This window comes from Colletotrichum aenigma (assembly GCF_013390185.1).
Source record: "Colletotrichum aenigma strain Cg56 chromosome Unknown KSG_Cg56_contig09, whole genome shotgun sequence".
Lineage (NCBI taxonomy): Eukaryota > Fungi > Ascomycota > Sordariomycetes > Glomerellales > Glomerellaceae > Colletotrichum > Colletotrichum aenigma.
The window spans coordinates 4,056,546-4,079,742 of NW_023500915.1; the positions used below are offsets into that span (position 1 = coordinate 4,056,546).

The 23,197-nt window shown below is 53.7% G+C and overlaps 5 protein-coding genes across 5 annotated transcripts, besides 1 other annotated feature; 3 read left to right on the forward strand and 2 right to left on the reverse strand.

Moving 5' to 3' along the window:
- Positions 1-3,707: 3,707 nt before the first annotated feature.
- Positions 3,708-5,527, forward strand: CGCA056_v013777 (Lactose permease; the record flags this gene model as incomplete). The annotated part of the gene is made up of 4 exons (XM_037329020.1): positions 3,708-4,113; positions 4,173-4,365; positions 4,463-5,203; positions 5,257-5,527. 4 exons carry the CDS (start codon positions 3,708-3,710, stop codon positions 5,525-5,527), a joined length of 1,611 nt encoding a protein of 536 aa, XP_037173019.1.
- Positions 5,528-7,674: 2,147 nt separating this feature from the next.
- On the reverse strand, positions 7,675-13,022 carry CGCA056_v013778 (Protein MON2-like protein; the record flags this gene model as incomplete). Its single annotated transcript, XM_037329021.1, has 6 exons — positions 7,675-9,756; positions 9,807-9,895; positions 9,998-12,302; positions 12,354-12,823; positions 12,886-12,959; positions 13,009-13,022. The coding sequence occupies 6 exons, from the start codon at positions 13,020-13,022 to the stop codon at positions 7,675-7,677; spliced, it is 5,034 nt and encodes a 1,677-aa protein (XP_037173016.1).
- A 715-nt stretch (positions 13,023-13,737) lies between these two features.
- spm2 (Ubiquitin-conjugating enzyme spm2) lies at positions 13,738-14,340 on the forward strand (the record flags this gene model as incomplete). Its single annotated transcript, XM_037329022.1, has 4 exons — positions 13,738-13,810; positions 13,877-13,956; positions 14,016-14,221; positions 14,277-14,340. 4 exons carry the CDS (start codon positions 13,738-13,740, stop codon positions 14,338-14,340), a joined length of 423 nt encoding a protein of 140 aa, XP_037173015.1.
- Positions 14,341-15,299: 959 nt separating this feature from the next.
- Positions 15,300-16,523, forward strand: CGCA056_v013780 (Uncharacterized protein; the record flags this gene model as incomplete). The annotated part of the gene is made up of 2 exons (XM_037329023.1): positions 15,300-15,706; positions 15,776-16,523. The coding sequence occupies 2 exons, from the start codon at positions 15,300-15,302 to the stop codon at positions 16,521-16,523; spliced, it is 1,155 nt and encodes a 384-aa protein (XP_037173330.1).
- A 758-nt stretch (positions 16,524-17,281) lies between these two features.
- On the reverse strand, positions 17,282-19,867 carry CGCA056_v013781 (uncharacterized protein; the record flags this gene model as incomplete). The annotated part of the gene is made up of 1 exon (XM_037329024.1): positions 17,282-19,867. One exon carries the CDS (start codon positions 19,865-19,867, stop codon positions 17,282-17,284), a length of 2,586 nt encoding a protein of 861 aa, XP_037172547.1.
- Positions 19,868-21,037: 1,170 nt separating this feature from the next.
- Positions 21,038-21,115: a sequence feature (Short protein (CGCA056_v013782, KAF5506863.1) was converted to a misc_feature.).
- Positions 21,116-23,197: the final 2,082 nt, after the last annotated feature.

The following is a 23,197-nucleotide window of genomic DNA, read 5'->3' on the forward strand; positions in this document are numbered from 1 at the left end:
AAAGACGTGCCGTGGTGGCTTCCGTGCCACAGCCTCTTTTACATCAGGTCGGACCTTTTTGCGCAGGCCGCCAAGGCAAAGAGGCAGCCATTGATCGATCTTTGGTCTGCTCCTTCCAGTCGTGTCTTCTTTTCTCGTGTCAGTCTGGCCGCTTTCGATGCACTGCATCATTTGATCCGTCATCACCATGGCACACCATGCAAACTTCAGCCCCCGAAGTCAACTTGGGATGAAGTCCTCGACACTGGCATCGTATCGCGGCGCCCCTTTTCTTTACGCAGATTTCAAGGGGTCATCAGGCTTTGGGGTGTACCACATCTCGACTTTACCCGGCTCCCCGCCAGTCCCTCAGACCTGGGACCGCCCAAAAGGATGGCTACCGTCGCCCGGCGTAAAAACGATGCATCCATCGGCTAATTAGCCACTTACACGCCATCATCTCAAGGGAAGCGGATATTTGGAATCAAGGGCTCATCGAGGGCAACGAAAAAAAGATAGGGTGCCGTTTGCCATCCAGCAAGGCCTCCCTGGATGTCGGGATGAGTCTATTCCTCCCAGGGACTCGTCCAGTCAGTTCGCCCTAACGCGACCAGTCCAAAAAGACATTTCTTCCCGGGGCCTCCGTCCACCTCAATTCAGCGGGCCCACGGGTCCACGTTTCTTCTACCCCAGATTTGGAAGCGTCAGGTCATGCCCTGTCCACTGCCATTCTCGGTGGGGTCACAAGACGCTATCGCGCTTTGAGTGGCAAGCCGGCACTGGCGATGATTCGATGGAACGATGTGTCGACGCGGGATTCCCCAGATTTTCCCCATGGGGATCGCACCGACTTGGCCCAGCGCTGGGGAGTGCTTGTGTGTGTCAAGCAATAAATGCCAATCACGATGGATATGCGAGCAACGCCCAGTTGGGCCAGATTATCGAGCTTGGTGTGCAGAACATGAAGGAACTTGATCTTCCCCGGTTGGTCAGTTGAACTGTCCGTAAACATACGGCGGATACGGAGATCAGGACGGGCTTCCTTGCGCTGATCCGGGCCACCATTCTCCCGTCCTCACGGATTTTGCTGTGAAGGCATGAATGCTTAAACATTCAACAAACGCGAAGTTCTCGGGATCCCTCATGAGCTATCGTGGTGACGGAACACAGCCGGTGGGCGGAATATTGGTCAAAGATGCCACACACAAGTTGAGTTTCGGCTCCAGCCTGAATCTCACGAGGAGCTGAAGCAACGAGATGGTTTTCAGGCGTCTCAGGCACATCACGACCCTGGCCAGGCTAGTCTAGATCGGGGCTAGAACACCTGTCAGACGGGAGAGCATTGTCGGGCCTGTATTCCGAAGAGGCGCTTTATTGACCGACTCAATCGTTCCATATCAAATCTGGCTCAAGTGATTTCGCGTGGCTGGACGGCACTGGTCTGGAGGATGTCACGGCATCTTCTGCCTCGTGTCGGAATGTATTTGGATTCCGGTGGAGTGGCACCAAGAAGGCGGCACTGTTACTGGAAAGTATTGAAAACATGGTGCAAAGATTCACGGTGAACTGTTACCTAGATGGGTCAATGATTCATGAAGCCATCTCGGGATGGACTGACGGCAAAGGGAAAACCCAAGTGGGCTGAATCAAGTCGGACTTCAACACACAGAATCGAAAGGCGCTTAGAAAACCAACTACGCCGCAAGCCTTGGAAGGTTGCAGCACATCTTCGCCCTCTCATTTCCATTCATAGCGTCGTGCTAACTATCGATCGTACCATCAACCATACTCACGTTCGGTACCGAAAATTGCTCCATGGCCTTAGTCGAGAAGGCTTCGCCAACAACTTGCCTCGTCGCTGCTCACATCGAAACTGACTTGCGGAGGGAAACGCTGTTAACGAGGTGACTGGTCCATCGGTCAAGGGTCCGGATTTCTAACAGTCTCGCTAAAGCGCCATGCGCCTCCCACCCGCATGGCCGGACCCAGGCGAATCCAGTCATTAAGCTTAGCCCACCACCATCTCGACTTTCACCCGCTCCATCGACTGCCACAGCTGGTCTCTCGTAACCGAAGTCCACCAACGAGCATAACGCAGCATGCAGCCGTCTTAGAGCTCTTCCCCAGGCTCCACGTTTCGAACCAAAGGACCCCAACTCTATCCCGCGCCGTCTCGACACACTCTCGCTTCCAACAATCGATCCCTCCATGACATTCCAACCAATGGAGTTTACATGGTTAAATGTCCTTGCCTTTTCCCGGCCTTTTCTCCCGGACGGACCTACTCGTGAAGCCACATGCTCCCCAGATCAGCTTGACACCTAAACCGCACTTTGCCAGAGGCCAGGCAGGGCTGTTGAACAATCATCTGGTACGCTAGCTCCTCATTCTTTTCATGCACGAGTTCGCTTGGTCCTCAACGGCACATATCTTGGTAGAAGCTTACTCATGTCAAGTTTTTGGGCATCCTGCAGCATGGCCATGCGTGTATCCCAGCCTTCTTGCCTTAGTCTAAGCCAATGTCGCACTCGCCAAAGATTGAGAAATGACTAGTAGTCATGGATCTCATGATGTTCTACCTGTTTGATCAAGGTCAAATACTCATTGGCCAACACATGATGATGCGCTAGACCTAACAACGCGCGACGCTACACTGCAGCGGTGTCACTACCGGTCTGCCGGGCGACGTGCAGGGCAAGAAGCATAGCAGATTTCTATTTTCAATTTACAAAGACATAGTTGGATAGCACAACGAAGTTGTTGCCTAGCCTCGAAGGATGAGCCGGCGGACCGGAGATGCGGCACCACCGACAACTCAGGTTCTTCGTGAGGGCCGCGTTCGAATATGTCCTTAGAGAACGCAGATGTAAGGTGCTCCGATTTGGATCAGGAATCTGCCTATGCCAAAGCACAAGCTGACAATATTCTACAAGCCACGGCACCGGCTACAAGATAGTCCCAGGGCGCCATTGAAGTCGGTGCGAGAAGGTCGCATTTCCACAGAAATGGAGCGGAGACGAAACTTCTCAAATGACCATTCCGCATGCTGGGATGCAAGCTACCAGCTTCCGTGCCACATAGATGGTACATTGGGCACTTTTTTTTCCAACATGAAAAGGTTCAACCCACGAATCAAGGATGCAGGGGAGCCAAATCCTTGTCGGCGTCCGTTCCGGACCTGGAGGGTATGCTTCTGTGCCGCACCCACCAATCCGCCGGCTGCATGTCTGGACCTATCTCATGAGAGATCTGCCATTTGCATGGCCTTTCCCGAAGGGCTAGACGGAGAAGGGGCAACACGCCCGCCCACCACGCACGAGAACTAGAATCACTCCGAACGCGGTGTCTCCTGGGGAAGAAAATGTCCCATCACTCTGCCCATTTTTACCCGCATGTTGCCAATTCGTGCCGGCCGCCGCGAACCCCTGTTCTGGTCATCCCCGCCCTCCCCCAGACTTCCCCTTCATGGGGGTGCAAATGTCCCAATGGGGTGAGTAAGGCAGCTCCGGGGTCAGCAACGCGGGTGAAAAGAAAAAAGTGCTGCTCCCGCATGGGTGCTCAGGGCGTAGTTGGAGATGGGAAAGATATAAGTTTGTGACCCTGCCCTCCTTCACGATCACTTCCGCGCTCTTTCCTCACCCGCGAGTCGGTCAATCAACTTCAACCCTTCTCTAACATCTTTCAAGTTCTTTCCTGCTCTTTGGAACGCACCCCAGAATACCGCCATCATGGTGAAGAAGGTCGTCGCCTCTCAGCAGGTTGCTGACAACGTCGAGATCGCGCGAGCTGAGGCTCCGCGCTTCGAAAAGGTCTACTGGCTGAAGGAGCCTCACCTTCGCAAGCTCTACTTCTCGACAATCTTCCTCATGGTCGCCTCGGCCACCACCGGTTACGATGGTATGCTCGTCAACACATCCCAGCAGATGCAGCGGTGGAAGGACTACTTCGGCGATGGCGTCTCCGACAACAACAAGCTCGGAATTCTTATCAACATGTTCAACATCGGTTCCATCATCTCCTTCTTCATCACTCCCTATGTAGCCGACGGTTTTGGACGTAAGGTAGCCATCATCAGCGGCTGTATCTTTATGATTGTCGGTGGTTGCATCACTGCTTTCTGCAACGGCTGGGGAAGTAAGTTAACTCATAATCGCACTATCCCCGATAGAGATGGCAATAACTCACGATTCCAGTGTACATTGGCGGTCGATTTATCCTCGGTTTCGGCAACTCACTGGCTCAGATGTCATCTCCCCTCCTGCTTACAGAGATCTGCCACCCTCAACACCGTGGTCCAGTCACTGCCATTTACAACTGCTTGTGGAACTTGGGTGCCCTGATCGTCGCGAGTATCGGCTGGGGAACTTCATACGTCAACAATGACTGGTATGTTATGGATTCATACTTACCCAGCCCCTGAATCATGATCAGCTTCACACAACCATCTTCATTGATCTGTGCATGCTAACAAGTGAATAAAAAGGTGCTGGAGATCGATTACTTTCATCCAAATCGTTCCATCCGTTATCCAACTCATCGGCATCTGGTTCGTTCCCGAGTCGCCTCGTTACCTCATCAACAAGGACCGCTCCGAGGAAGCCCTGGCCGTCTTGGCGAAGCACCACGCAGGTGGCGACTACAACAACGCGACTGTTCAGTTTGAATTCCGCGAGATGAAGGAGACCATTTTGATGGAGAGGAACGCCGACCGTACGACTAGCTACGTCGACTTTTTCAAGACCAAGGGCAACCGATGGAGATTGGCCATCATTATTTCTCTGGGTATCATCTCACAGTACTCGGGCAACGCTCTCTTCTCCAACTACATGGACGCTATCTACGAAGGTGCCGGCATCACGGAACAGAACCAGAAGCTCGCGATCTCCACCGGCAAGTCGATTCTCGATCTCTCCTGCTCCATCGGTGCCGCCTTGACTGTCGACTACTTTGGCCGCCGTCCGCTGTTCCTGGTCGCCATCAGCGGTATGGTCGGCTCCTTCGTCTGCTGGACCATCACCGGTGCCGTCTACGAGAACTCTGGCGGCAGCAACCAGGGTTCCGGGTATGCTCAGCTGGTCTTCATCTGGGTCTTTGGCATCTTCTACGACATTGGCTTCTCCGGTCTATTGATCGCCTACGCTCTTGAGGTTCTGCCTTTCCATCTTCGCGCCAAGGGTATGATGATCATGAACATTACCGTCCAGGCCATTCTGGCCATTGGCAAGTACGTTGAACCATCCAAGACCTGTTCTCTGTCCTCCACTAACATCGTCCTAGCCAAACCAACAAGATCGCGTGGGACGATCTCCCCAACCACTGGAACTTCATGTTGTTCTACACCCTCTGGGACTTCTGCGAGCTCGTCTTTGTCTACTTCTTCTACGTCGAGACCAAGGGCCCCACTCTCGAGGAGATCTCCAAGATCTTCGACGGCGACGCGGCTGTTGCGCATGTCGACATGCACCAGGTCGAGAAGGAGATCCATGCCAACGACCACGAGGAGGACATCAACCTTCGCGCTGCACATAGCGAGAAGACTGCTGCCTGAGTTGTCCTCTGCTGCGAGATATTCAGAAAATTCAAAAAAATACCTTCTTTCTTGTGTCAATTTGTAATCACGCTTGGATTCGTTAGCCTGGTAGTGGATGTAATAAGAGCCCGGCACCGGTCGGGGGCTCGGGCTGTTGGGGGTTGATCATGATACCAGAGGCATCGCGACGAGGGCTTTGTCTTTCAGCTAGACGAGGTTCCGCGAAGCGCCTGTCTTACCACCTACTCTCGTTTTAAGTCGCCGTTCAATCAATTGACCTGTTACTCTTCCTCTTCTACCCTTTGAGCCCAGCCACATCCAATTTATAGAAGTTTACGCTACACTATGAAAATTATATTTATACTTTAATAGATACTTACTATATATTATAATACTATTTATAATAACTAAGAAAGCTTTAATCTAAGTTTATAAAAAGATTATTAATAACCTTAATAACTTATAGATAACTCACTATATAAAATTATATAAGAGGAAGAATATAGATCTATTTTTCCTCTACTTATTAATTATTCCTAATAAGATTAACTTATTATAATTAAATTTATTAGAATATTTATTACTAAATTAATAAACTAAGCAATAAAATAGAAAGTTAACTTTATTACTCTTATAAAAAAGTATAAAGAATAGTTTCAAGTTAATATTAATAATATAAGTCCTAATATTAAGTCCTTAGATAAATTTAGAAATAAATATTACTACTAAATATTTATCCGTTAAATTACTATATACTTCTTCTCTAAATATAGTGATATTAAAAACATTAATACCTATAAAAAAACTAAAAGAAACTCTATAAAAAGCTTAAATATAATAAAAAGATAAAAGAGGTTTAGAATAAACTTAATAAACTAGATAAATATAAAGAATATAAAAATAAAGTAATTATAGCAATCGCTATAATCCTCCCTAACTATTAAAGCTGAGAGAAGTAAAAGGAGAAGGGAAGGGGGGTAGTTACAAAAGTCGCCTGCGTGCTAGCAGAGTTTCTAAAAAGTACACTTTAATACACTATGTCACTTCACAGTGAAAGTGCGACCTGTTACTCTTCCCATCCCACCCCTCTGAGCTGAAATCGCCAACACCACGCCATGCAAAGCCAATACACCCCAAGCTTTCCTTGGGAGTTGTTCCACAGTGTTTCTCCCCGAGACTACAGCACTGAACCCTATCCCCGGATTGTGTCGGGTACACTGCACTACTGCCGGCACAGGCAGGCTCCCTCCATCCCTGGTGCGGACACGAGGACGGGGTAAGATTAGGGAAGCATGCGGGTTGGTGGACCTTGCTTCTTTCCCGGCGTGGCTGACACCCCCAAATGATGTGTGAGTCCTGCGCAGGGCAAAGGGCGTTGCGGGCCGTCTGGCCGTGTGGGATTCCGCTGCCTGATTTGTGCATCCGGAGAAGAAAGGGCTTGTCCAATTGAGACGCTGCAGGATTCCGGTGCATGTGGTTGGTTGCATGTTGTTTGTACATACGGAGGATGCGGGGGAAGGGTGGACGGATGGGGTGATTTGTGCCCGGGGTTTTGGGGTTAGGTGGTGTTTGTATGTTTTGTGTTTATGGTTTGGGGGGGTTGAGGACGGTTGTAAGGCTGTGAGATGGTTAACGAGGCATGATGAAGTTGATTAAATGGTTAGAGGTGGTGTGTGAACCGTCTGTGAGCCGAGGACACGGCATGTTTGGTTTTGAGGGGTGGGTGTTTGTTTGTTTGGTGGATGTGAGGACGGATATTAGTTATGCAGGTATGGCCTCGGCATGCGGTTTGTCTTGGCTGGGAGTCGGGAGGAGGGAAGTTTGGTTGTATGCAGTGGTAAGGGGTGTAAAGATGGGCGCCTAGGTCTTGCTTTTTTTTTTGAGTTGGGGTTTTGGACGTTGGCTGAGGAAGTTGGAACAGAATGTTGAGCAGAAAGCGATAGGAAGCCAGCGAGCTTTAATGACTTTGGCATCAGGTCAGACGGCTTCCTTGGGTGAGCATCACTACGTCGGGGTCTTGGCGCTCAGTCAAGGATAGAATGAGCAAAAGAATCCATTTTATGTGTCTCGAGAATAATGATCTACAATCAGGTGCCGGCTGCATGTCTGTCTAGTCATCTAGGCATGAATGTACACGAAAAGCAAAATGTAAAATCAATGTTTCCTTAAAGCCCGAGTTCGCCGCCGACGACCTCGAGGGCTTCGGTGCACAGCTTCAGAACCGCCTCGTCGCCGGAGCCGCCCGCCACCTGCACCGCGCTGACGAGCAGCGGGTACAGGCGCAGAAGGTGTTTCCTCCCGTCGCTCTCGACGTTGGGGGTGTCGGGGATCGCGTCCGAGGCGGAGGTGAGGTCGACGAGCTGCCGGAGGACGCGTAGGAGCTCCTTGCGCTGGGAGAGGGGCTGCGGCATGCGGCCGCGGAGGGGCTGGTCGGCGATGTAGGCGCGGATGGTGAGCGCGGTGCGGAGGATGAGGAAGGGGGCGGCGGTGCGGGCGATGCGGATGTGCAGGGCCTGTGGCGCCTCAGAGAGCACGGAGCGGGGGGGCGGGAAGGCCGGCGTGGGCGGCTGGACGACGATGCGGACGGAGTCTTCGCTGTAGACGGAGACGAGGGAGAAGAGCTCGTCGAGGCAGACGTAGGCGATGCGCTGGCGGCGGGTGGGCGCGGGGTCGATGGTGCGGCCGTTGCGTTTGGTGTAGAGGGATGCCAGGCCGGTGCCGTCGCTTGCGGAGAGGAGGGCTGCTTCCGCCGGGGAGGGGGCGTGGATGATTGTGGTGCGGAAGAGGGATTCGGCGTAGGCTTTGCGGGTTGTGTCTGGGATTGCCTCGGCGCCGAGGGAGGGGATGATGAGCTCGCGGAGTTTGTGGAAGGAGGTGATGTCGAAGGACTCGTCGTCGGCGAGGTCGGCGGACGGCGGGGCGACGTTTGTGTCTGCGCTGACGATGCCGTCTGCGATTTCGACAATCATCTGCCAGATGGACTGGAGAGTCTCGCGAGGCACTTCGAGATTACGGATCTGCGGGAGTGTGGCTTCCAGGACGGCGAGGATGGTGTTTGTGGATAGGCGCCATGGTTGTGCTGACTTTGTGACGATCGGGAAGCCGTATTTCAGGATGACGGGCTTGGAGAGGGCCGACAGGGCGGCGGAGAAGGCTTCGCTGGAGTAGATATCCGCGTCGGAAGCGTTCTTCAGAATGAGGGTCTGCAGAATCGCCATGCTGGCCTTGGACATTGCGACGTAGGTTCTCCTCGTGGAGCCGTGGGACTTGAGAGCTTCATCTGAGAATGCTAAGCGGACGAACTCTGCCACCTGGGAGATCATTGCGGAGGGCACGCCGGCAAGGTCTGTTCGGACCATTTTGATGGCTTCGAGAACCTGATTCTGCAGTGGCGTGACGTACTCGACGTCGTTGACATAGGCTCCGACAGTGGCTTGTTGCAGTGCCTCGCGGAAAAGGGTGAGCATCTGGCGCACTCGGTCGACTGTCAGATCCTGCTGGACTAGCTGGTAGACGTCATGGAAGGCGGCGACGTAGGCTATCAAGCAGTTCTGGTTGTCAGCCTTCTTTCCATCGTCCTCGTCGAGGGAGGTTGGTGTTCCCCGGGACCACATTTCCCACGCGGCATTGACCGTATCCGTGTCAAAGATCGGCCTGCCCGGTTCTTCCTCGAACTTGATGGCCTTCCCAAGAGCCTTGTAGGTGGCCGTGTTGATGTTGAGAACCTTGAAGTCGAGCAAAGTTGTGAAGTGGCCCAGAAGTTCCTGCCAGAGGCCGTTGAAGGAGGAATGAGTCGAGAGAGGCTCCATGTACGTCGCCAAGAGCTCGGATATGCCGTTCAAGACCACCACCGCAGTCTCGTGCCATTCCTTGCGGTCTCGGTGTGCTGAGTTTTCGCTGGCAGCAGCTTGGAGCTCGTCTTCGATCGAAGAGAGAAGTTTGAAGACCACGGACTTGACGCAGATGGACCAGGCCTCAGGGCTGAGCTTGTCGCCGTAGGCGTCGAAGATTCTGAGCAGTGTCTGGATTGCGCTGTTTCGAAGCTCCAGCCTCTCATCGGCAGTGACGGTCGTGAGCCTCAGGAGCAAAAGCATCCAAAGGGCAGCATCCGATGCCGTGTGCTCAGAGTTTGCGGCAAGCGCAGCTAAATCCGAAATACTCGAGCCCTGCATCAGATCGGCGGTGATGGGCAGGGATTCCGTCTTGCCAGAGAGGAAGTCGGAGAGTACCCAGAAAAACGTTACGGTCTGCATATTGTTAGCTAAACAATAAAAGGTTGGTACGTGGGCAACTCTACCGTAAGGGCAATGTTGAGATCGTCATCTTGCGAGCAGAATTTGTATAGGGTATCAACAAGTATGAGAAAGCAGGAATTGGGCAGGGACGCTAGGAAGTCAGAACAGATAAGTTGAAGGGAATTGAACGAAGATCTGACAAGCTTCGCTGATCGTGTCATGAGAACAACCGTTTGGGAACCCCGGCGCTCACCAGGGGCGAACTTCTTGTCGATGAAGATGGAACCGATGATTTCAAAGGCAATCTCCCAGCCGCTGACAAGAGTTTCGCCGCAATTTTCGAGCAGGTTCTTCAAGCCTTCGAGCACCACCTTGTGGATTTCGACATCCGTTCCATGGCTAGCCACAGTCACCTCCCTGTCATCCCGCTGCAAAGGCATGAGGGCGTCTCGCAGTGCCTCTAGGAGGAGAAGCTGCACTTTCCCACATTGATCGCGTTCCATGGTAGCCGCTACATTAGCCGACTCGAGAGCCAGTCTAACCAGAATATCTGCAGCGCGCAGTCTTACGGAGGCATTCATTGCAGACGCGTTAAGAATGTGGATGAGCTCGGATGTTAGCGGCGTCCAACCTGACACATCAGGTGGGTACGATAGGAGACGGTCAATGTTGATTGTGGCAATATCACCTAGCTTGGCGAGGGCGAAGTGGTCTTCTTGGTTTGGTCCGGCGGCGGCAGTCGTAGAAACGCTGAGCACTCGGCGATGTTGGCCCGGGGGTTTTATACTGCCGGACTGCGGAGACTGTGGCTGACTTGCGGTCTCGGCCTTTTGCTTCTCTTCGTTTGCTCTCTCGAGGAGGTTACATATCGCCGTCACGACCTCTCCAAAAGCATCATTTGGGAAGTCAATCGTGCTTTCAATTAGTCTCGAGGCAGCTGTTTCCACAGCTCTTACTTCAGAGGCAAAGTTCGACAACAGAGCGCTTGCTTCGCCCTCTGCCTGATGATCTGTCCCTTTCGTGGCGAGAGGCGTTCGTCCAGGAGTCTTACTCGTGGAAAAGAGAACGAAATCAGCTTGCTGCAAGGTCTCGAGTATGATGCGCCAGGATGGGCCCAGGGTCGGACCGAGGGCGATTCCGAGGTTCAAGAGGGCTCTCAAGCAAAGGAGGTTTCGAGTGTTAAGGGTCATCTGGCTTCCATCGACGCTTTGCTGCCGTCCTTTTTCGGTGATCGGCGTGGACTGCGTCGCTAAGCTGTCAACGCTAAGCAGCCCTCGAGCATTACTGAAAATGCTGCTAGGAGCTTCGTTAGTTGGCGTGGGTGTTGTTGGTCGAGCTGTCCCGGCATTGAGGCATGCTGTGAAGACGTTTGGAGGGACGGCGGCCTTTCCAAGCGTTGTCAAAAAAGCATCTCTCGGAGTCGACAGCTGAAGCAGTCCGGCTACATGAGCGAACTTCTGGAACGCTCTGACGAGACTGTGGTAGTACTCGGAGTCCATGGCAGCGTAGAGGAAGGTTGAGCAAGTGGCAAGAATCGCTGGCCAGCATTCATCAATGATGGCCGCACAGATCTTCACCTCATTGTGCAACGGGTGATCTTCCAAGACAAGTGGGTTGATTGGAACCGGGTTCTTCTTGAAGGAGGCTGATCGTTCCAATGCACCGCGTTGGCCTTCAGCATCCTCCTGTGGCGGTGCTGGGGAGTCGCGCCCTGCTTCCTGCTTTCCACCTCTCTTGCGGCTTCGGCTTTCTCCGGGTACTGTCAGGGGAAGAATGAACTTTGCGAGGCCCTCAGAAAGCGATGAGATGCAGGACAATGTTAGACTGTAGATGTAGGACTCTGGGATAGACGGTGCCTCGGTCTTGTCCAGTTGGTCAATGCACGGAACTCTGACATTGCTCCACTGCGTGCTGATTCCGATATTAGAACCATCCGAACCAACAGATCCGCTGATGATACCAGTGACGCCACTGGCTTCCAACATGGCCTGGTCGGTCGATGATGCGATGCTAGCATAGGGGTTCGCCACAGGTATGGTTGACTGGTGACCCAATCCAATAACAGATGGCTTTTCGGTGCTGAGCCTCACAAACGTCGCTGTCAAGTGTTTGACAATGTTTTTCTCGCCTTCCTTGGCATCGTAGTTGACAAAGATCCGTCTGATAAGGGCGTGTTCGGCGAAAATGCCCCTAAAGACCTCTAGGCAGAGGGCCCGCTTCCACACGGCGGTGTCCTGGTCGAGTAGATGCGTCAAAATGTCCAAGGCGTCGCCACTGGCTGCCGGGAGAATGTTGATATGTCTTCGCAATAGTGTGTAAAGAATCCGAACAAGGCGGACAGATGTGGCAAAATTTGGTCTGCCTTTAAGAGCGCTGATAATGAAGGGCATTACGCGGATCTGGAGGATGTGTGCCTGCTCTTTGTGGGTTGAAAAGACTGCGGCGTGGTTGGTTAGGACCGACTCTATCAGCTCTAGACCAAACGTCTGAGGAAGGCCGGAGAATCTCAAGTACTCCGGACGTTGGTTTTCAGTCATGAGACAGAGGTCGTTGAATATCTATGAGGTGATCAGCAAGACCAACTGTTGTCGTGGAAGCAAATAACCTACCCTGTAGGCATCCAAGGCGGCTGCGCGTAGCTCAACCGCGCCATCGCCAGTCGGGGCCTCTCCGGCGGGACTTCCTGGAGTCGCAGCTTTATCTTCGGTAACCACCTTGTCGAAAACAGAGACGACCAACTGCTGGAGGGTGGCAGCCGATGTGTTGTTGACGATGGCATTCTTGCTGGTCTGCAGAATGAAGCAAATGTTCAAGGCAGTGATGAGAAGGTCGCCCTTGAGGTCGGTGGCATAGTTTTGCAAGAGAGAAGGCAGAGCCTGCAGGATTTTGAGTTGAACATCGAGACCGGCAGAGGTGGCCTCTCTCAAGGCTTCGAGGACCTGGTTCAACTTCCCCCTAGGAAGCGCGCGGGCGACGATGAGCCTCTGGAGACAGACAATGGCGATTCCGGTGAACTTTGCATTTTTGGTGCCGCATGCAATTATGAATGGATTAACAAAGTTGGGGCGCTGCGCGAGTTCTGTGGGCAAAGGTCAGCCACGACGGACAATCATAAGCCGCGCGTAGGGCAGCGAAAAGTACCGTTGGCAGCTTGAGCTTCGTTGGCTCCCTTGAGGCTTTTCAACTCATCGAGTGACTTTTCAGCAGCCTTATAGCTACAAATCAGCATGGCACATCGAAGATGTTTTGTTCGGGGTTATGTACTTGTCGGAGGTCATTGTGCTTCCGTTTGCTTTCTTGGATGAGGTTCGTTAGCTCCGTAGCTAGGAGCTGGGTCGTCATTCTGTCACGAGTGGCCCCAGGGGCAGTCCATTATCGAGAGGATGCGCCAAATGAGACTTGAACGACGGGCGAGTCTGGAAATGACAATCTGTCTGTTGTTCAATGAAGTGTTGAGGAAAGAGAGCTTGCAACCTCTCCTGAAAAGGCCAAGGGAGCTATCTCACTGCGATGTTCGGTGTCCATCCAGAGCTCCCGATTGAGGTGAGCTGTCCACCTTGAATGATGACTAAGGCCGCCAACCCGCATTGAAGGTACCCATTCTTCTCACGCGGACGCCTTGGCAGAAACGGCACGACGCTCACCGCCTTGCCAGTGCCCCGCGTTGGCGCGTGCGTCCGGCAACTAAGGTAAGCTGACCTCAGGCGCTGTTTGCCAGCAGCATTGGTGCCCTTCAGGTACAGGCGCTGCTGTGTCTCTCAACTAGGCCGCTAAGAAGGTCCAGTGTGAATACGACAGCCAGACACCGCTTGCGGGTCTACCTACCCGACAGTTAGGTAAGGCCGGGCCTCTCTCACGCTCGCTCCATCCAGTGCATGTCGGGTCCAGTGTCTCCCTCCCACTTTGTAACCCCTCCATCAAGGCCATCGTACTCTACGTTCTTTTTCATCCTACACCAACCGTCCTCCCCACGACATCTGTACACCAGCAATCATGGGCGCAAAGGTCCCGCGCAACTTTAGACTCCTCGAGGAGCTCGAGAAGGGCGAGAAGGGTCTCGGAGCAGGTACTTGCAATCCATGTGATCGTTCCCAGTTGCCCCGCGCATTCTGACTGACCCCCCAACTTGCAGAGGCTTGCTCCTACGGTCTCAATGATGCCGAGGATCTTCTCATGTCCGACTGGAACGGCACCATTCTGGGACCCCCTCACGTTAGTACACCCTTGAAACCCCATCGCAAACAAGACAGCGACTGACAGTCCTTGGATAGAGCGTCCACGAGAACCGAATCTACTCCCTCAAGATGCATTGCGGTCCCAACTACCCCGATGAGCCTCCCACGATACAGTTTGTTAGCCAGGTCAACCTGCCTTGCGTGAACCCTCGCAATGGCGTCGTCGACCCCAAGCAGTTGCCTTGCCTTGCCGGCTGGAAGAGAGACAACACTATGGAGACCATCCTGATCGAGCTCAGAAGGTGCGTCTGCACACAGGGTGTGGAAATCTCCAAGGCATTACTGACACAGTTCCAGATACATGGCTGCTCCTGCCAACAAGAAGATCCCTCAGCCTCCCGAAGGCTCCGTATACCAGTAGCCCGATTTCATGATTTCTGGAGTGCGCGAAAGAAGGTACGGATGGGCTGGGTAGGCTGATTCTCGATACACATGGCATGGGTAGTATGGCTCAATGATGACGACTTTTTCCTCAAGACTCAATCCTTGCTTTCGATTTGTTTTGCTTAGAGAGCAACGGCAGACGAGGTGTTACTGCCGTACTGATATGAACGTGCCGGTGAATTCCAGGTAAGTTTAGGGGCTGAAGGACCGGACACACGTGCCTTTACCATCTTGCCATATCTACCCTGTGTTTTCATCCCAAGTGAAATCGCCCTGAAATTCGCATGGCCTGACTTGCGTTGATGCAAGGCGCCACTTGTCATTGGTCCTTTACCGCCCGTCTGGCGCTTGTACTGGAACCCTCGTTGCTTAACGCCTTTCACACCTGGTCGGTCAGGCAGGCTACCTTATTACATGCGGTGTGAGAGTGATGGAACTATGTAGACTTATCGAAGCATGTACGTCTGGCAGCGAATTCTGCTGCAAGTGTAAATCCATGCATTGGAGCAGGCTGCCATAGTTGACGAAGAAACTAACCCATCCTTCTGGTACTGTCGTGGCATATTCCCTGTGCATTGGCGTAGCAGAAGGTTGCATACTTCATTCCGGGAAGCCATTCCTTGAATCACGTCCTGAATCGCTCGCACTTGAGCGTTTGCATGGACGGGAGCATCACACCCACCTCTCTGGCGGGCCTCGGCCCCTTCCGCCGGCTAAATGTCGGCAGGCAGCTGCCGCCTCCGTCATCAATGGAACGCGGTGGTCCTTTTTTTTTTTCTTTTTTTTTTTCGTCTTGTTTCCGCAGCGCCGACCACCGACCCACGACCCACGGTGCTTACCTTAGCTGATGAGAGAGCTGGCCCCCCGGAGCTTGCAACCTCCATTTGTGATCCACGCAGTCCAATTCGACCTTAGGCCAATGCTGCAGCAGCAAAGATGGCTTCGGCGGTAACCAAGGCGGTCCTCTCCCCGCCTCTGCGGCGGGCATTCGCGCAGTCGCGCAGCTTTCAGACGAGCACCAAGAGTCTGCTCCCCTCGAGCTTCGGCATCGGTTCCAGCATTCCTCCATCCTACTTCCAGAAGCCTTCCCTCCCCGCAAACACCGTCATCCGCTTCGTCCCTCAGCAGACGGCATGGATTGTCGAGCGCATGGGAAAGTTCAACCGCATCCTCGAACCCGGTCTGGCTATTCTCGTTCCCTTCATCGATCGCATTTCCTATGTCAAGTCACTGAAGGAAATCGCCATCGAAATACCCAGCCAAAGCGCCATCACCGCCGACAACGTCACCCTTGAGCTGGACGGTGTTCTCTACACGCGCGTCTTTGACGCCTACAAGGCCAGGTACGCTACTTCCCATACGTCTTGACTCCTTTCTTCAGAGACACCCTTACTGATCTGACTGTCTGGCAGTTATGGGGTCGAAGATGCCGAATACGCCATCTCCCAGCTGGCGCAGACCACAATGCGATCCGAGATCGGTCAACTGACCCTCGACCACGTCCTCAAGGAGCGCGCAGCTCTCAACACCAACATCACCCAAGCCATTAACGAGGCAGCTCAGGCTTGGGGCGTCACATGTCTGCGATACGAGATTCGTGACATCCACGCACCGGCTGGCGTCGTTGAAGCCATGCACCGACAGGTCACTGCTGAGCGATCGAAGCGAGCCGAGATTCTGGACTCCGAAGGTCAGCGCCAGTCCGCTATCAACATCGCCGAGGGTAAGAAGCAGAGTGTGATTCTCGCTTCCGAGGCCATGCGCTCCGAGCAGATCAACAGGGCGTCCGGTGAGGCCGAGGCCATCCTCATGAAGGCCAAGGCCACGGCAGCTGGTATCGATGCTATTGCAAAGAGCATTGCTGATGGCGAGGATGCGGCCAAGGGCGCCGTAAGCTTGTCCGTCGCTGAGAAGTACGTGGACGCCTTTGCCAAGTTGGCCAAGGAGAGCACGGCTGTTGTTGTTCCTGGCAACGTGGGTGACATCGGCGGCATGATTGCCACCGGTCTCAGTGTTTACGGCAAGGTTGGCGAGGCGCAGGCCAGGACAATGGCGAAGCAGGTCGTCAACCACGAGTCGCAAGAGTCTGAGGGCAACGAGGATAAGGATCTGAAGGACACTGTACTTGATACCTTTGATGAGGCAGCTGGACAGAAATGATTATGGAGGATGGAGCCGGCGTTGATGGATCACTAAACGGGGAAAACCACCGGATGTGACAATATGTACTAGTACTTTATCTCACTCAATTCAGTGACGGGCGGGAAATGCCCTCGCAAAGCATGAATTCAAGTTTGCTTGTGGTTCACTTTCTCAAATGTGTGGCATTGCAGGGGTGTGATGCTATTGTCTTGTGGGCCAATGGGTAATATGACAATGAAGGGCACATAAAACTGAGCACAGCAGAGAAGGCTTGACTGTTGTCAGGTGGCGATTGGACAATTGCCGGAAGGAATGTAATGGATTGTAGGTATAATGGAAGGAGGGTGGGTGTCTTCTAAGGCACCTTCCCAAAAGTCTCTCTGAACTTTCCTTAACCTCCTTTCCCTTCGACTTCAACGTCCGTCATTTGTTCTATCCAAAAACATTATGCCGCCATCAAGCATGTCTTGTAATAATATTACAGGTCAACGAAACGACTCAAGCGTTATGCCTTCGGCTCCGTTTGCGGAGCAAGTAAGGGGAAAGAATAAAGCACGCAAAAAAAAACAGACGATGGCTCATGCAAACATCCTCCCGCTTCATTCCGAATGAGGATTACCCTTTCCCGCTCCAAACCAGAAACACCACGCCTCCTGTATCCAGTCCAAGATTTGTACAAGATCGATCATTAACAAAGAAAATTAGTCATGTGCAGGGTATCAAGAAGAGATTATCCGAACCATGTGCGGCAAGCTTCTGTTCCCTCGTTTCAGCCATCAACCATCGTCTCCCCACCAGCCGGCTTCGACACCACCAGCGTTGCCGACGGCACTCAGCCGAACGGCCTTCTTCTTCGACAGCCCATGGTTGGGCAGGGGAAGAGTCCCTTCGGGTGAGACAGGAGAGTCTGGTCTCGGGATCCCCGCCATCGGCTCGACATCGCTCTCAGACTCAACCACGTGGATCTGCCCCGGAACTTCTGCGAGGTTGCGAGGTCTCAAAGGGGAAGAGTCGTGACGTCCCCGCTCACTCGTCCTCAGCATACGTCCTCGCCCCTTGTTTGGCACGCCAAACCCCTGAAGGCGTGGCCGAAACATTGACGGTTCCTCCTCCTCTTCACTACCGTTGTCAAAATCCATGAAGTCACTCAGGTCTGGGCTCGGTTCGGCAAAATCCATCGAGTTGACGTTGCCGACAGGTCGGTCCAGGTACAGCAGAATTCGCTCATGCTTCGCCTCTGACTGCGGCATCTCCTGGGTCACTCTGGACCTCCTTAAGCTGCTTGCCCGTGACGACGGCACGGATCCGTTTCGTGACGAGGAAAGCGGCAAATCGAGGTGTCGAGAGTTACTTCGACTGTGGTTTCGTCCGCCGGCCAATGACCCCGGACGCCCTTCGGACGGTGTATGCGAGCCCGCCTTGATCGTGCTGCTGGACGTGGTGGAAGTCTGATGACGCAGAGTCTGGGGAGGCTCGGGCCATTGCATTTCCTTGATGGTGTTCTGCGATGAGTTACGTTGGTGGTGGTACTGCGTACCATATTGCGCCTCGTCCTCGTATTCTGCGAGGACTGATTCGCGCATACGTGCTCGCTTCATGCGAAGAGCAGCAAGGAGCATCTCTTCTTGCCGAGTTACGGCCATAAATCTCGAATCCGATCCACCTTGAGCATCGATAGATTCAGTCGACGTGCTGAAAGTCTCTACGGACGTGGGACTCAGTGGAGGAGTCGGCTGGTCGACAGAATGTGTAGATGACTTTGTTGACAGCATACGCTGCGGTGTTTCGACCGCTCTTTCGGGCTTTGGAAGAGGCTGCTTGGCAGGCGTGGCAGGGGTGCCTCGTGACTCTTGAGAGCTGTAAACTGACCGAGGGCCTTGTCGATCGCTGCCGGAGTTTGTCGTCGATGTTGACTTCGTAGAGTACAACGATGAGCGATTGGAAGGCGCTGGCGGCTGGTATCGTGTGGGCGGAAGAGAGCTCATTCGCGCACTGGGGCTTGGGGCCTTGGATGGAGGCGATTTGGCGGGTATAGTGAGATACGTGTTGGTCGGAGCAAAACTTGCGTGCTTGACAGACTTTCTGGAGCTGTGAGAAAGAGAGGGCGCGTCGCGAGATCGGAACGACTTCAGCGATGAGGGAGCCAGACTACCAGCATCACTGCTCTGAGATTCGCCAGTGGATTTTGAGATGGAGTCAGGGAAGAAGTCATCTTCAGAGTCGGACGACAACGAGAGCACGCTCTTCTCCATCAAATCCGATCCACCAATACTCCGGCTGGTTCGTTTTGACGCTTTGGAGGTCTTGGTATAGCGGCTCGAAACGCTGGATGCGCAATCGCGATCTGCCATTGTCATCTGTGGGATGGGCGGGTTTGGGACACTCGGCGCAACGACGTGAGCAACCTGTGGTGGCGGAGCCTGGTGCGGGCGAACTCCGGGTCTCATGACACTCTGCCTCTGGTCTGTTGTGGGTGGTGATCTCAGTTGTGTGGGACCATTTCTGGTCATGGTCTGATCCGATTTTGCGAGAGGCCCATCGTGGCCCAGCACCTGGTCAAACGACATCTGCTCATAATGCTCGTACAGATTGGGCAGTGTGCTAATATCGTTGGCGCCTCGTCGGCTACTTGACCCCGTTCTTGGGCGACCTGATGACAAGTTCTCAACCATACGCTCGTATGTGCTCCGTCTTACCAGCTTCTTCTCCGTCCGCTGCTGAATGGGCGGTGGTGTTGATTTTGGGGAGGTGAGGGAGGCAAGGGACGGGGACTTGGTAACATGGTCTGGCCCGAGCACTGGACTCCCTCGGTTGCTGTCACGACTCTTGAGGCTCAGGCTGTGGTGTTTGTGTCGGGACAGCAATGGCCCCAGATCCAGTCTGCTTGGCTTCTTCTTCGGCTTCGAGTTTGATAGCGCCACCGAGTTTTGTCCTTCAATATCCAGCAGCTCGTTCGCTTTTTGGGGCAGTCCTTTGGCCATCGCTGACGAGGAAGTTTGCTGAGATATTGACAAAGGCATTTTCGACTTGTCGTACCATGAAGTAATCGTCGAGCTGGATCCTCGGCGGGTGAGGCTCGATGTCTCGGTGAACTCTCTTGGGCCAGCATCTGTGTTCAATTGCGAAAACCGATTCGTCAGATACGCCGGTACAATCTCAGACTCCTGTTCCCATTGCATATTTCTGCGATGATTCCCGCTGAAAGCCTCCTCTTCATTATGGCGACCTCTCTCGGTTGGATGATACGTTGCGGTGCTCTCAGATACGGCAACGCTGATTCCGGAATTCGATGCGTTATCCCATTGCCGCGGTGCGTCGATGTTGATCTCGGCGGTTCCCAGGATTTTCTGGGCTTTCGACATCGGCCCTGATACGATCGGTCCGAAGGGCGGCTTCTGTTTCCTCCCCGGAACAGGAAATGTGAATTTTGATCGGCCCATCTTGACGAGCTAGATGGGGCGAGGGGAGCTCTGTCCAGTTGGTCAGCTCAGCTCAGCTTTGGAAGCATGAGAGGAAGCGCGCGGCGCATGGAGAAAAAGTTCTGCTCATGCGTGGGTGGCCCAGGGAATTCATATGGGAGAGCCCGTCTTTGCAAAAGGGAACTACCTTGTCAAAGCAGGTTGACAACCGCGGCTATCGATGCATGCGGTTCTCTAGGTCCAGCCAGCCAGAAAACTCCATCCGTTGCGTTACTCGTTTGTGAAAGTTCAGAGGTGTCGGCGCTGCAGATTGCGATTCGGCCCCCGTACGACGTCGTTGACAGGAAAATAATATCGGTTGCACAGCTGAGAGCAAATTCTCCCGACAGAGGCTTCCTCCGACAGCGACGAAATGAAATGAGGCGACGGCCGTCATACGAAGCACCAAAGGGGGGGTAGAATCAGCCAAACTCCCGTTTGCGTCTCCACTGGCTCAATTTCCAGCTCGGTCCGGTCCAGACAGTCTCTCGCACTCCGTTCGTTATCCGTACAATCCTCTCCTCCACGTGTCGAACATCAGCATAAACCTTGGAGTGAAAGAGGGAGGAATGATCCAAGAAGCAAGCAAGCAGGCCCTTTCATCCAGGAGCATGTGCCGGCTGCTGGAGGGGATAGCGACTATGATATGGGGGGGAACGACTGGAAAAGTGGCCTACAAGCACTTTGACGTGCCGGCCGCGATGGCCACCTGAACCTTACATACCGCACCCTCTACTCTAAAGTCATCCACTCTGGCCTGCTCACACCTCCCCTCCTTGGCTGGGGACTGCCTGACTTGCAGGTGATTAGGGTGGGAAGCCGTCCAGATTCTGCATGGATCTTAGCCGTCCACCGCACCTAATCCCTGCAAGCCACACGAGACGGTGGGAATGCAAAAGAGCAGGTCGGACAGCCCGCGAACACCCATTTTACTGCAAAGACCGACCTGCCAACGTCGCCCTCAGTGGTCGGTCCTCGGCCTGGCACTCAACTTTCTTAGTTGCTCCCGCCGCGCTCAACGACACCCGGAGCTAAGGCAGGGGTCGTCGGCGGACAGACACATACACCCCTGAATTATGAGTTGGGTTTCTCAGAAAGACGACGACGCATAGGTTGCAATCTTGACCCGTGGAACGGACAACGAAGCCACATGGGACGGACGGGCAAGACGCGGAACGGAAGTATCCAGGGAGCCACAACCCGAACGACTCAAGACAACGCGAGCTTGACTCTCCTCGGCCTGTGCAAGAATGAGGGCCACCACGATACAGATACAGCACTCGCAATCACTGCCATATGTCTCTTTAATCAATCCGACAGCGGCGTCCCAGCAGGGGGGGCAACGTACGAAACTTGACCCTGGCCGTCAACTGAAGCTCGTGAATGCTCTGCAAGGTTTCCAATGAATGATCTCTGCAGGCAATCGCTGGGGCCCCTGAAGAAGTGTGGGGGAGTCTTTGCCTCATATGGGAGATGGCAGTCTTCCACCGTCTCATCGGGGATGATCAGCGACGCCATTCACTACAACCCCGGGCTCACAGCCATCATTCACCATTGTCGGTCGACCTTGGTTCTTGGAAAGGAGCACTTTGGGGGGTTTTGTCCTCCGGGAATTCAGCACTCAATGCCATCTTCAGCTCGGATTTGCAGACTTTTCCCGCGCCGGTGCCATAGTCCCTGCACTTGTTGGCAATAGCTTCACCACCGGCCGGTCGGCTGGCCGCGCCCCATTGCTCGACAACCAGACCATTATTAGCCTTGTTTCCTCAACAATCACCAAGGGCATAATTGTCAGGGACCTCTGCTAGGCTTTAGCCGTTAGGGCAATGCTCCCCCGAGCGGCGAAGAATCGTCTCGCTATCCGCTTCCGTCCTGGCTCTGTCTCAGAGTTCCCCAGCGGAATAGTGACCTGTCAGCCTGTTCTGACCCTGCATCGGACGTAGTGGGCGACCTGTCTTTTGAAACGGCCTGATGCGGGACAGCCAACTTGCCAACCTCGGGTGATCCACCCTTCTTGGGAGAGACGATGCTGATGTTGAACCGAGAGAGCCTTAGCAGCCAAGGACTGGTGGCAGTGGTATGGTACCTACGCAAACGCTCTGCTCAGCAGAGCCACAGGGTTGTTGGTATCGTTACGCACGAAGACCGACGACCCGCCTTGCTCATCTCTCGCCAGCTCAGCTTGTCGCTCGATGCCTTACCTGGGTATGGCTTTCCCGTCTCGCACTGCGATCCCGCCCTTTCCGAACCCAGCACCATTGCGAAAGAGACGGGGGGCAATCCACAGTAGGTGGTCACGAACGCCCCCTGAACCCAGTCGACCACCTGGGCCTTACGACTGCTCCACGTATTCTGGAATGTCTCTCTGAACGGGGGCTAGACCATTGGATCACTTACGTGCCCACCGCCCACTTGAGAAGCCACTGACTTTGTTGCTGTTGCGAAAATAGCCTGGGAGACGACGGCGTGGCTGAGATGCTTGCTCAGGACTTGGGAGTAATTACAATCGCCCACGAAACTCAACCGCGAGAAACAGCGGACTTCGCCCGTACCCACCAAAAGCAATTCTAACCGTAGCCACCATCTCAAGAGGGCTGTTTGCCAGTTTGTGCTAAGGATGATGGGGGCGGAAAAGCAAGTTCCCGATCGACCATCCATTGTGCTGGCGGCGCGCCGTTGGCGATGGAGGCAGTCCAACAGTGCAGCTCCCCATGACTCGTGGCGTATCGTCACCTTCCCTCCAAAGTGTTTTGTTTGGGGTTGAGTGGGAGGGGCAACGAAACGACAAAAGCAAACGGATTGTATTCCGTCCTTGTTCTTGGGGCTTACAATTGCTTTTGTGATGGTCGCTGACTGGCTTCGTCCAGCGTTTCCATGTGGGCGGTCCATGTCGTCGGATCTTTGCGAACAAGCCTCCTTTTTGGTCGACAAACCGGCTGCTACATTGGGTTAAGCGCCATTATCGACAGGAGGCCATTCGTCTTTGGACGCACACGGACATCACGGCAGTGCGTCCCACGGCTCACAGACCCCTTTGGCTGCCGTCATCGCACCTTGAAGAGTCGGACGAAGTTTGTGACGATCCGTCCCATATCTGCCCTGAAGACTCCACGATCAAGATTTCGACATTGAGCTTTTCATCAATAAGGCCCCAAAGCCTGCAAATCGCATCCCAATAGTGCTGGGGAAGCGACCAGCTCAGATAGATCGCCGTCAACTGGGGCACCGCAAGGT